Source organism: Balaenoptera ricei, chromosome 2 (assembly GCF_028023285.1).
Source record: "Balaenoptera ricei isolate mBalRic1 chromosome 2, mBalRic1.hap2, whole genome shotgun sequence".
NCBI lineage: Eukaryota > Metazoa > Chordata > Mammalia > Artiodactyla > Balaenopteridae > Balaenoptera > Balaenoptera ricei.
In genome coordinates, this window is record NC_082640.1 from 111,137,464 (window position 1) to 111,150,208 (window position 12,745).

Consider the following 12,745-nt stretch of genomic DNA (forward strand, 5'->3'; position numbering starts at 1 on the left):
GTTCGTTAGACCCATTAGGCACTTTGTTAATCCTTAACAATTCTTTGAGCCTGAATAGATATTTTGTAGGTACATATTTTGACACATCCATTTTGACAGAGGCACATCCTGACGTGGGAACATTTTGACATTGTCTGAAAAACAAAGCATTAAACTTTCCATTTATATTACCCAGTTGTGTAAGCCTCCCCTCATGGCTGAACCCTCTGACAGATGAACAATAGGTAACCAAAAGTCGTAAGGTTACCATACTTGCTCATTTCAGAAATAAGCCAGCAATCTTTCAGCTTATTCTCCGAGATTCGTATGTATTTTGAATCGTCTGCAACTCATTCTGAAAGAAGTCAAAGTTGTAATTATCCAGCTCGTTTGCCTCCAATTAATAATTCTTAAACTTGGAACGTTAGTCCAATTGAAAATTTGGAGGATGGATGTTCTTTCTTTGGTGGACTTCATAATATTGCTAGTTATATTGGATTGGGTACATATTGTACCCTGGGGTTGTACGGAGCATATTTGAGCTGCAGTACAATCCCTTGTCCTCAGCTCCATTTTTCCCCCACCGACAGCCAATTCGTTTATTACCTCCCTCAGGAAAAGAAAATGTAATATTGCCAGACCTGACTCACTGAGGGTGAAATAGTACATGTGGACTCAAAGATGGCAAAAATCAAGGCAGTTCAGTCCCATATTGCTCATGATATTCTCAATTAAATTTCTAAGAGTTCTCTTGGTAGACTGTAGAACTTAATATTGCTAAGCTAATTTATAATGATGGCTTAGAGGGACAAGTGACATACCGTTAGAGGCCAACTGAGTTCTCACAGAAGTTTTAAGGTATTTTAATGGTTTTTTGCTGATTATAAAAATAATATGTATTTGTAAAATAGTTAAGCATTGAAGAAATCAGAACATTTGAAATGGGTATTTCAGGATGGAGTAAGGGTCAGAAATGTCCACTGCACAGATTGTCTCCTGAATCAGCAGTGACACTTCAAAGCAGCTATGTCCAAATGTCCTGTTTCCGTATTCTCCTCCCAAAATCAAAGGATAATTTTGTATTATCAAACAGAACTTTTTTATAGCAGGGTCTGGGGAAAACCAACATAATGGCGGTAGGAATTTTCACTTTCTCTTTAAAATTCATCTAACTTACAGAACATATGTGACTCCCTAAAAGGGGAAAAGGGGTGCTGGATTTTTCCCCAAAGTCTTTCCAATCCAACAGTCATTTCCTTTGCCCAGTGGTAAAAGGAAGAAGAGGTTTTGCAGAATCTTACTGGACTCAGCCATAAGCTTCTCTAAGGTCTATATTCTTGTGAGACTTTGTGGTCTTATGTTCTATAAAATCTTTCATATTGGCTAAGGAGTTAGACCCTATTAGAGAAATAGAGTGAGCCCCAGTTGGAAATCACATGAGCATTATTCTCATTATAGCTTTGCGGTTGTCCTAGAGGTTCCTGGCTAAGCAGGCTTTGTTGGTGGCTGTGGCTGGGAAGGTTGTAGAAGGTGAGGACAAAAATGAAAGCCAACTTGTCACAGGTTCAGGAACACCTAGGGACACCATTGCCTCTAGAAAGCGTGATCTTGGCTACTTTTGGCTCCTGAATGATAGAGTAAAAGGGTGTGGCCCTTCAAAATCTGAAACTTTGTAGCTCTCTCCATCAGTATTCATCCTAAGCACTAAAAGCCACAATTCCTTGTGATTCTCAGAGAAAGTAGGTACACGTGGAAGGTGAACATGAATTAGTGCAGTTTAAAGTAAACTTTCCCTTAAGAAATCTTAGAAACAGGTTATTCCTTCTCGATTTGGAAAGCCTTTCTAAATCTTCATCCATAAGAAGGGACTCAAAGTGGACAAACAGTGACAATCTCCATACATGTTTCTGACCCCTGTCCTTGCACATGGCAAGGGCTGTGAGCTCCAGGCACCCTTGGACAACACTGCTTAGCACAAACCCGGGGAATCATGAGACTCTCAACCACACCACAATACGTTGGTGCATTTATGATAATGCAAGGACAGGGTATTCTTAGTTGATGGGTTCATCGACGTTAAAAACCCATTTTCCCAGTGTGCGTAGCCCTGAACCTTCTTTTCTTTCGTCTGTTACAAGTGTCCTTGATTTGAATGCATTTGAGAGGCAGAATAAAGCTGAAGGCCTGGGGATGGTTACTGAGGAAGGAACACGTAAGTAACTGATGAAGGTGAAGGCTGCTCTGTTTCCAATTAAAATCCTAGTTAACTATTTCTGGTTAGAGCCCCTGTTCACTGCTGCTTAATCTCCAAGGACTTGGTCCATTTCAGCAAGATGTTTCCATCCGTAGTTTTGATAAAGCATATCCAGGCTGATGTGTTCACAGAACCAGTATTAGCTGAAGAGAGTCTGTCTTGATGTCTGTGGTTTTCTTACTCTGTGTTCTTCTGTTTTTCTCTTATGGCTAGTCATTGTTCGTGAGCGTGGTAAGTCCGAGTTTCCGGCCTGAGTTCGTACCGCGTGTGCGAGTCCTAAGGGATCTTATTTAATTGGCTCAGCACAGACACATTTTCGGCTTGGTGGTTGCATGTTGAGTTTAACTCAGCAGTTTGTTGTTTAATTAAAGAAGTGTCTTCCATCTTCCAAAGCATGTGTTACGGACTGTGAATCATTACTGCCTAGTTGTTTTCCTTCCAAATGCATCCCGGGGCTAACAATTCTGGCTTTGTTGGGTGTTGCCTCAGTTCCAGTTTTAATTGGGTCTGTCACCATTCATCCACAGTTCCCTTTCCACACTGTTCTGACACAGCTCCTTTAGCATTTTTGCAGTCATGTGTGGTGGAAGGTATTCTATGTTGAAAAGCCAAACAGATGCTCACCAGTATTCTGTGTTTTCAAGGTGAAAAAGTACTCCAGAATGACGAGTTTACACGAGATCTCTTTAGATTCCTACAGTTACTTTGTGAAGGACATAACAGTGGTAAGTGGAACAGATTTGATTTGTCAAGGGACAACAACATTCAGGTACAAAATTTTGATTCATTTCAGGTTGCCACATTTCATACAGCCAGTTGCTAATTTAAGGACAACAGTTAATCCATTCCTTAATAAGAAACCCTATGTAACATGGCCTTTAACTTCATGGCTGATGTTATTTAGTGCCACCCAGGCTAAGCTGCTTCCAGAATCTTCAGATGTTGAAGCTAAACACCCACCCCTTGCTGTCAAGTCCCTCGGGGCTCGTTAAGTCCAGTTTCTGGTGCCGCTGGGATGGGAGGTCTCAGGGCAGTGCTCTGTCCTTCAGGACCTAAGCAGTGTGCCCTTGTAAGGCTTTTCACATGGTGAGTCTCTTCTGAGCTCAGCCGAGAAGCTGAGCTCCGCAGGGACGGACTCTGACCCAACCCTGGTGTTCTCAGATTTCCAGAACTTCCTGCGGACTCAGATGGGCAACACCACCACCGTGAATGTCATCATCAGTACCGTGGACTACCTCCTGCGTCTGCAGGTGGGTGGGCGTTGGATGGTAGCACACCTCACATGCACTTCTGGAAGCTAAAGACAGTCACACAGCCTCAGGGACGGCCCAGGATACAGTCCAGCCCCAGCAAGGAAGGTCTTGTAATCTTATGTCCACACACTTATGGGGAGTCAAATACCTAAAATGTGAGTTTGAAGACTGAAGTCGGGGGAGTGGTTAACTACCAAATCTTCTGTTATAAACTGCTGATTCACTTTAGTTTTGCCTGTGTAAGCTTAGCCACAGCGCTCCAGGCAACCTGTGCATGGGAACAGACTTTCACTAGGAAAAAGAGGTACAGAAAGCAGGAATAAGATGGGTTCACAAGTTCTTAGTGTTGAGACGTCATCTGGTTGAATTGTTTGAAGGAAAATCCAAATAATGTCAAGAAAATCTGCACAAACATAAAAAAGGATGCTCTTTCCTCTTTGCTGATTCCTCAGCCTGGTTCTGCCACTCAGCAGTTCGTGACCTGGAGCAGTCTGTTTAACCTCCTTGTGTTCCAATTTCCTCATCTATAAAACGAGTAGTCCTGTCTCATTGAAAATGGGTAGTCCTGTCTCATTGGGTGGTGGTAAAGACGGAGAGCTTTAATACATGTAACGTGCTCAGAACAACGCCCGGCACTTACGGTGTCAGCTATTATGTTGCTGCTGCTATCATGATTATTTGGATGATCAATATTATCTTTAACGTCCATTTTTCATTGTGAATAAATTGTCCTATAACATGGTCACCCAGGTCCAGCTGAACGCTGCCCTCTCTTCTATCTGTCCTTTCCTGCGGTGGGGGGGAATATCTGTACTTAAAAGGTGCTCGGGATCAGATACCTCTGTGCTTCTTCACAGAGTCCCAGGCTCCTGTCATAACAAAGTGGTCACAGAAATGTAGGACGCTCTTGTACTCTTCCTGAACATTGGGTTTAGCTTCACGGACTGGGATGTGAGAAATACTAAACTCTCCTTTTTTGTTCTTAGGAATCAATCAGTGACTTCTACTGGTATTATTCAGGGAAGGACGTCATTGATGAATCTGGAAAGCACAATTTTTCCAAAGCCCTGGCGGTCACCAAGCAGATTTTCAATTCTCTTACGGAATACATCCAGGTATGTGCTATAGAGTGCATGCCTGAAAACAAAGAGAACATTTTTAACATTCCCATATTCTAATTGTCTACAGAATACTTGGCTGCATATGTGGACTGTGCATCCAGCTATAGCACTGACAATATTCCATACCTATAAATAGAAACCAGTAGTACCTACACTCTACAAGAAGCTGTAGTTTATGGACCCCACTGTGACCTGTAAATAGCAGTGTCACACTTTATTTGCATTTATCTAGTTAACATTTTGCTTTCCCTCCTAGACTGAAATCTTTGTGTCAACAGAAAATTTCTTATTTGTTTTAAAATTCTTAATTTCTAGCATGTGTGGCACATCAGAGGTGTTCAGTAAGCATGGAGAGTGGAGTGGAGAAATGATTGATAGAATGAAGGAATAAAGGGACAAGTGGTATTATCTTGAGCCTTGAGATTAAAAACAGAATTCATGAGAGCCTACTAATTTGTCAGAAATTCACTCTATGGAAAAGGTAACTTCAGAAGCACATAAGCTAAGTGCAATGGCAGTCAAATCCACAGGTGAATTTCAGGTTGAACATCTCACAGCAGTCTTTCTCTGTTCGCAACATTCTCTATTCATTGCCTACAGTGGTCTAGCTCCTGTGAAAAGGAGTAGAGGACGTCCTCAAGCAGAATTTGCTGTGAAATCAGTAGCCATACCATGGTGCTCTGTGGTGTAATATAAGATTTTTGAAGATCTATATGTTGAGCCAACTGGCACACTCAGATCATATTTGCTTACTAAAATAAACACAAGACTAAGACTTGAAAAGAAGGATTTTAAGGAAGATATTGATCCATGCTTTATTCAAGGATTGTAAGAACATAGGGAGATAAACCTAGGAACAGGTGACTGATCTGAAGTTTCACAGCATGTGAAATACGTATGAAGATCATTGAACTGATCTGACAAGCATCTGATTTGCTCTCTGCAGAGCCCATCCTAATCTCCAGAACTTCCTATGGAGCACTTAACCCAAATGTAAAAGAAAAGCATATTTTGGGTGAACGTGAGTTTCTTTCAACAATCAGTTTTGTTTCAAAAAAGAATCTAGGGGCTTCCCTGGTGGCGCAGTGGTTGAGAATCTGCCTGCCAATGCAGGGGACGCGGGTTCGATCCCTGGTCTGGGAAGATCCCACATGCCACGGAGCAACTGGGCCCGTGAGCCACAACTACTGAGCCTGCGCGTCTGGAGCCTGTGCTCCACAACAAGAGAGGCCGCAACAATGAGAGGCCCGTGCACAGAGATGAAGAGTGGCCCCCACTCGCCGCAACTAGAGAAAGCCCTCGCATAGAAACGAAGACCCAACACAGCCAAAAATAAATAAATAAATTAAAAAAAAAAAAAAGAATCTAGAGACTTCTAGGGGTCAGACACCAAATGTACATGAACAGTGATTTTTAAACAAGCTTACTTGATTTAGGGATGCAGGCAAAATTTCTCCTGCTCACCTCTTCCCTGGGAATTCTGCCAAGCCTTTTCTAGAACTTGATACTAGAATACTAGTATCAGTGTTCCTTTTGAAAGTTTATTGAAGCGTGATTTGGAGAGTGATTAAAGTGTAGAAAAATATAGGAAAAAGCTATAAGGAGGAGTTAAGGATAAGGAACATAGGCAGAATGTGACAGAAGACTCTAAATGTATAAAATGTATATATACAAGACAGCCTCACTGAAGAGGTAGGGAATAAGGTGCTGGCCTAAGAAACTTTGGAAATGAGTACAGTCTGAAAGACCAAAGGCAAAAGGAACTATACATAATCACTTTAGTTGATGAAGTTTTTCCCATGTGGATATGTGTTAATAATTCTGAAACCATTATACATATATAATGGAAGTGAACCAGGTTTCTCACTGTTGGAGTGGGAGGTTACAGATGAGCAAGCAGAGGAGATAGAAGATCCCTGTGGGAATGAATGAGAGTCAGAGACATTTGTATGCTAAACTCATGTTCAGCTTAACATAGATACAAATGGTTACATATGGAAATATTTATGGATATGTGTATACACATGGATTAGGACAACACACATATTTCTGCTGCTCTGTCAGCCAGGAGGACCTAAAAAAATGATACCTCAGTAGCAACAAGCACAACTAGAGCCCAGATCTTGGTTTCTAATACCATTCTCCATTGAAAGGAAATAGGGCTCCTTAGAGAAATGGCTGATTCTAGAACTAGGGCTGGAAACATACAGGATGAGCTTGGAGAATCCTATAGTGCAAGAAAATGCTAAAAACAAATGATGGGGGTATGTCAAATGGATACAGGAGCCAACTGAAAGAGCTCCCAATGGCCAAAACTGGAAAAATTAGAGCTACAAAAGAAAGTAAATAAAGCAGTATTGAATTATAACCCAAAGCATATAATGAATGTGTGGAGTCCATAGTGATGTAAATAAATGATTAAATAAATAAGAAAGACAACTCTCCATTCAGAAGAATTCCAAATAACTTATTTTTAAAAAGAAGAGAAAAGAAACAGTGGTTCAAAAATGATCTTCCAAAATAGGAAAGGTTATTAACATGGAAAATTCAGACTGGTCATCAAGTCATCCGTCTAGGTCTGGCTTTCAGAAAAGATAGAGATGATGTACCCAACGTTTAGGTTAATGATAAGAAAATCCTAAAAGTAGTTGAACATTAGGAATATAATTCAGATTTTTTTCACTTGAGTAGATAGCCATGTGGTCATCACATTTAATGTGCAGCTTTGCCTGCAAACAATGTGTGCACAAGGGCCTGGTTTTCAAATTGTGCTCCTTGGAACCCTGGAGTTCCTCAGAACCCCTCTTAGGCCAAGGTGTGGGCCAGAGTCGGCAGGAGTACCCTTCAGTCCTGTTTCAACCAGAGCATTTACCTCTTAAATAATGTTCTTTAGCATAAGAACGGAAGCTAAAAGAAAATCTCTGAAAATCACCACACTGTGACATTCCTAGTGATTTTTCCTAGAAATAGGATCTTAGGATTGGGGGGGGACACGATGGAGTGGGGAGAAAAGTAATATCCTGGGAAAATATTGAGCTGCAAAATATGTGACTTTTGGAAAGAGCTCCCTACATATATGAGCTGATGTCAAATGCCCTTACTAGGGCAAGTTTCAGAGCAACTTGTGATGCTCCAGTGAAATAAGAATGTCCTCCTCTCCGTAGGGCCCCTGCATTGGGAACCAGCAGAGCCTCGCGCACAGTAGGCTATGGGATGCAGTGGTCGGCTTCCTCCATGTATTTGCTAACATGCAGATGAAACTCTCTCAGGTACTGTGGCCCGTTCCCCATTCCTGATGTGTCATTGGTGTGAAACGCTAAGTCAGTCCCCACCCCCTGGTCTTCCCATTGTGGATGTGGCTGCTTGACGAAATGATTGGAAAAGCCATGCAGATCAGGTGTCATTTTTAAAATGAGGGCTTAAATGGGAGATAGGAATGAATACCTCCTCCTGGTGGTGGGGGGGTGGGCAGGGGTGTCCCAGACAGGCTTTTGCATGAATGCAGCTTTCTCCCTTGTGTCCCCCCAGTTGCTACCCTTTTCATAATAGCCTCAACACTTGCTTTTTATGGTGCTAATCCCTTTTGCTTCCTTGTCACTGGTTTGCAATTTATGCACATGATCTACCCCCCTGTCTGCTCTGTCAAATGTCTGCATGTCTCTGTAATTCACATCTCCCTTCTCTGTCACCTTTGCTTCCCCTCTTCCCCATCTCTGCCTTTCCTTCTCACTCCCCATCTCTCTGGCAAGATGAATCGGAATCGCTCAGAGCATTTATTATGAACAAATAAATGTAGTGTCTGTAGTAGTCGATGGCCTCTCTCCATGGCAACACATGAGGGAGAACTTCAGGATATGTTTCAGGCTGATCAGAGTAACATTGGCAGCATTAATTTAAATAATGTGTGTCTAAAATTGTCAAGGCTGTCACATCTGCCTCTCTCTTCTGGAATGTGCTATTTACCCCTTTCATTTTTCCCCTTTTGACTCTGGCCTTATGGGAGGAGAGAGTTCTTGGGAGGGCTGCCAATTTGTCAGCCCAGTGGGGCAGTGCGGTGTAGAGGCTCCAGAGACAGGATGCTGACCCTGCCACCTCCTCACTGGTGTCTTCTGGGAAGTCACTTCCCCTTTCTGGTTTTTGCTTTCATCATCTATAAAATATTGGGAGTTAAAATAGACGACCTTTGAGGGCTCTTCTAGCTCTGACAGTCTACACTTCCATGATGTTTTGTGGATAGCTATGACACACTCCAAAGGCGCTAGAAAATCCCTCTGAAGTCTGAAGGGCCAAAGAACTATGTCTTTGTGAGAGAGAGTCTGTAAAAGAAGTGTGGCCCAGAATGCATTTTTTAACCTCACCCTCAGATTCCCCACCTCAGATCTTCCAAGGAGTGTTTTCCTTCTGTGACATAGGTATGAAGCCCAGAGCTCACCTGGCAATGCCTTGTCTGCAGGGCTGAAATTAAAACCAAACAGACTGGTATCAAAACCATCCGGAGGAATAGCCTCGATGATATATTAATGACAATTTATGGGCCACTGGCACCCAGATCACCACCAATTAGAATCAGGAGGACCTAAATTAAGAAAAAAAGGAGAACCCAATTGGTGATTAGAACCTTGATCCTTTAATTGGATTGCAGTAGTATTCCCCAAAAGCTCACTGGTAATTCTTCAGTATGAAAAATGGCAACCTAAGCTACTTAGAGACACCTAACGGCTCTTTGGTGGCTTGGGTTGTTCAGTAGTTTTGGACAACAATCGGTATATCTGCCACGTTGCGTTAATAAAAGGAAAACTGTAAAGGAAGTCTTTTGTATGAACCCTGCTGCAGCGAGCCTCCCGATGCTACAAAGAGAGGATGCTAAGACATCCGCATTCACCATGAGAAGGGAGCTCATTCTGGAGATGGATGCAGCCTTCACCTGACCTTCCCAGAGCAGGCTCTCCTTGCTCACTGCCCTGTACTTTGCTGAGGGATCAGATAGCTCAGGGGTATCTCCTGTTTCTGTTCTAGGATTCCAGTCAGATCGAGCTGCTGAAGGAACTCTTGGATCTCCTTCAGGACATGGTGGTGATGCTTCTGTCCCTCCTGGAAGGTTGGGCTGTTTGGTATAACTAGGCAATCACACGACTGTAATTGGTCCAAGCACTAACCATACTAATCACTCAGATTATCCTTCTGGCAGGTCATTGGTGCCATATGACATTGGTTAGAAAGCCAAATTTTCAGAAACAAAAAAAATGAGTGAGGGGCACATGGTCTGATGGACAAAGCCTGAAACCAACTCATTTTATCTCAGTAGGAAAGCCAGAATGAACTGGGGAAAACCTCCAAGCTTTGCTCTTCCCTACCCTCTCCCTCTCCCCATTGCTTTTCGATACATCTGGCTGCCAGTGTGTATGCCAGCCATCTAGTTGGGCACCCTCCTAGGTCTAAGGGGATTAGAGGGGCACCACTTATCCCTATGTGTCCCTGATAATCTGATAATGAAACCACTCTCCAGGCCCCAGGCCAGACAAAAGGCACTGGCGTGGCCATCTCCTCCTTCCCTGTGTTTCTTTCCCCCTTGGCTCCTGGTGGTGTAGTCTTTATGGCTTGCTGCTCCCTCCTACCCATTTCCAAATCATCACGGTCAGAAAAGAGCTGACCGATTTGGCATATAAGTCTTCTAAAAAATATCTGCCTGACCAGTTACATGATGACATGGGTTTATTTATGTATCTGTATGTCTTTTTGAACCTGCCTCACAGGGAATGTGGTAAATGGAACTATTGGCAAGCAGATGGTTGACACACTGGTAGAGTCCTCTACCAATGTAGAAATGATCTTGAAATTCTTTGACATGTTCTTGAAACTTAAAGACTTAACCAGCTCAGACACCTTCAAAGAATATGACCCCGATGGGAAAGGGATCATCTCCAAAAAGGAATTCCAGAAGGCCATGGAAGGGCAAAAACAGTACACGCAGTCGGAGATTGACTTTCTCCTTTCATGCGCAGAAGCAGATGAGAATGACATGTTTAATTACGTTGACTTTGTAGACCGGTTCCACGAGCCGGCCAAGGACATAGGGTTTAACGTGGCGGTGTTATTGACAAACCTCTCCGAACATATGCCAAATGATTCTCGCCTTAAGTGTCTGTTGGACCCAGCGGAAAGCGTCCTCACTTACTTTGAACCGTACCTAGGACGCATTGAGATCATGGGAGAGGCCAAGAAAATTGAGCGCGTTTATTTTGAGATCAGTGAGTCCAGTCGAACTCAGTGGGAGAAGCCCCAGGTGAAGGAGTCTAAGCGGCAGTTCATCTTTGATGTCGTCAACGAAGGCGGAGAGCAAGAGAAGATGGAGCTGTTCGTGAACTTCTGCGAAGACACCATCTTTGAGATGCAGTTAGCGTCACAGATCTCAGAATCGGACTCAGCCGACAGGCCAGAAGAGGAGGAGGAAGAAAATGAAGACTCTTCCTATATGTTAGAAGTTGAGGGTGAAGAGGAGGATGACAAGTCTTTTGAGTGTGCCTCTGCGTTTGCCATGGCCTGTGCCTCAGTGAAGAGAAACGTGGCCAACTTTCTGAAGAGGGCCACCCTGAAGAACCTCAAGAAGCAGTGTAGGAAGGTAAAGAAGATGACTCTGAAGGAGCTGGTGAAGGTGTTCTTCTCTTTCTTCTGGACGTTGTTCGTGGGGCTCTTCCACTTGCTCTTCGCCATATTGGGAGGAATCTTTCAGATTCTCTGGAGCACAGTGTTTGGAGGGGGCCTCATAGAAGGTGCAAAGAACATCAGAGTCACAAAGATCCTGGGTGACATGCCTGACCCAACCCAATTTGGTATCCACGATGATGCGATGGAGGCTGAGAGGGCAGAAGTGCCCGAGCCAGGTATCGCCACGGAACTCGTGCACTTCGTAAAGGGGGAGAGGGGAGATGCGGAGATTATGTCAGATCTCTTTGGACTCCAGTCAAAGAAAGAAGGTGGCTTAAAGCATGGGCCTGAAGTGGGTTTGGGTGACCTCTCTGAGATTATTGGCAAGGATGAGCCCCCCACGTTAGAGAGTACTGTACGGGAGAAAAGGAAAGCACAGGTAAGCATGATTTGTTTCTATCATCTTTCTTTATTCCCAGAAAAAGACTTGCCACTCTACCTTGCCATCAGTACTGACACCAGTTCCTAGGAGGCAATGTTGTGTTAGACACCAGCTCATCTGTGGTTACCCTGGTCTGATAATTCCAGCTCTGCCATGTCTGGGGAGCTGAGACTTAGATGGTTGTCTCAATATCTAATTGCTGAATGGTCTTCCAGTTTACATTGTAGAGTTCAAACAGGATGGTCCATGACCCTCAACTTGCTTCCACACCTTTATTAGGTTAGTTCTCAAGGCGCACAGGTTCATTCAGTAACTGAAAGCATAGAAAACCAGGTATAGCATACGAGGATACCTTTCTGGTGAGATAAACTTCTGCAGTATCCTAAAAGGTCCAGATGTTATCATATGATTTAGCACAGTGCCCAGTGAGTTTTATCATGCTTGGGACGTTTTCATCCTTGTGATGCAGCCACTATCCAGTTTGGACTTGGAGTCAGTCGACTGGATTAAGATAGCAGTAATTCAGAGCCCTTTGGCCATGGAAAGTTCTGGGTGTTGCAGCATCCAACTCACAGCATCATTCTAGCGATAAAGAGAGTATGGAGAGAAATGTAAAGAGATCAGAGCCCAAAGTCAACCTTTATTCATTTTTTAAAAATAAATTTATTTATTTATTTATTTATTTATTTATTTATTTATTTATTTATGGCTGAGTTGGGTCTTTGTTGCTGTGCACGGGCTTCCTCTAGTTGTGGCGAGCGGGGGCTACTCTTTGTTGCGGTGCGTGGGCTTCTCATCGCGGTGGCTTCTCTTGTTGCGGAGCATGGGCTCTAGGCGCGCGGGCTTCAGTAGTTGTGGCTCGCGGGCTCTGGAGCGCAGGCTCAGTAGTTGTGGCACACAGGTTTAGTTGGTCCGCGGCATGTGGGATCTTCCCGGACCAAGGCTCGAACCCGTGTCCCCTGTATTGGCAGGCGGATTCTTAACCACTGCGCCACCGGGGAAGCCCCTTTATTCATTTTTTACATGAATGTTTATTGAATAGTTAATATGC

The 12,745-nt window shown here is 43.5% G+C and overlaps 1 protein-coding gene across 4 annotated transcripts in view; it reads left to right on the forward strand.

Annotated features, from left to right (window-relative positions):
* Positions 1 to 12,745, forward strand: part of RYR3 (ryanodine receptor 3) — a 553,341-nt gene that overhangs the window by 513,673 nt on the left and 26,923 nt on the right. For 3 of the 4 annotated variants that reach the window (XM_059913701.1, XM_059913702.1, XM_059913703.1), the window contains exons 81-88: positions 2,118 to 2,191; positions 2,447 to 2,464; positions 2,878 to 2,958; positions 3,395 to 3,483; positions 4,473 to 4,601; positions 7,772 to 7,876; positions 9,624 to 9,705; positions 10,361 to 11,691. In XM_059913701.1, the coding sequence (XP_059769684.1) occupies positions 2,118 to 2,191; positions 2,447 to 2,464; positions 2,878 to 2,958; positions 3,395 to 3,483; positions 4,473 to 4,601; positions 7,772 to 7,876; positions 9,624 to 9,705; positions 10,361 to 11,691 (1,909 nt within the window). Of the gene's footprint in view, positions 1 to 2,117; positions 2,192 to 2,446; positions 2,465 to 2,877; positions 2,959 to 3,394; positions 3,484 to 4,472; positions 4,602 to 7,771; positions 7,877 to 9,623; positions 9,706 to 10,360; positions 11,692 to 12,745 lie in introns of those variants that run through there. The other variant, XM_059913704.1, reaches the window with a different exon arrangement.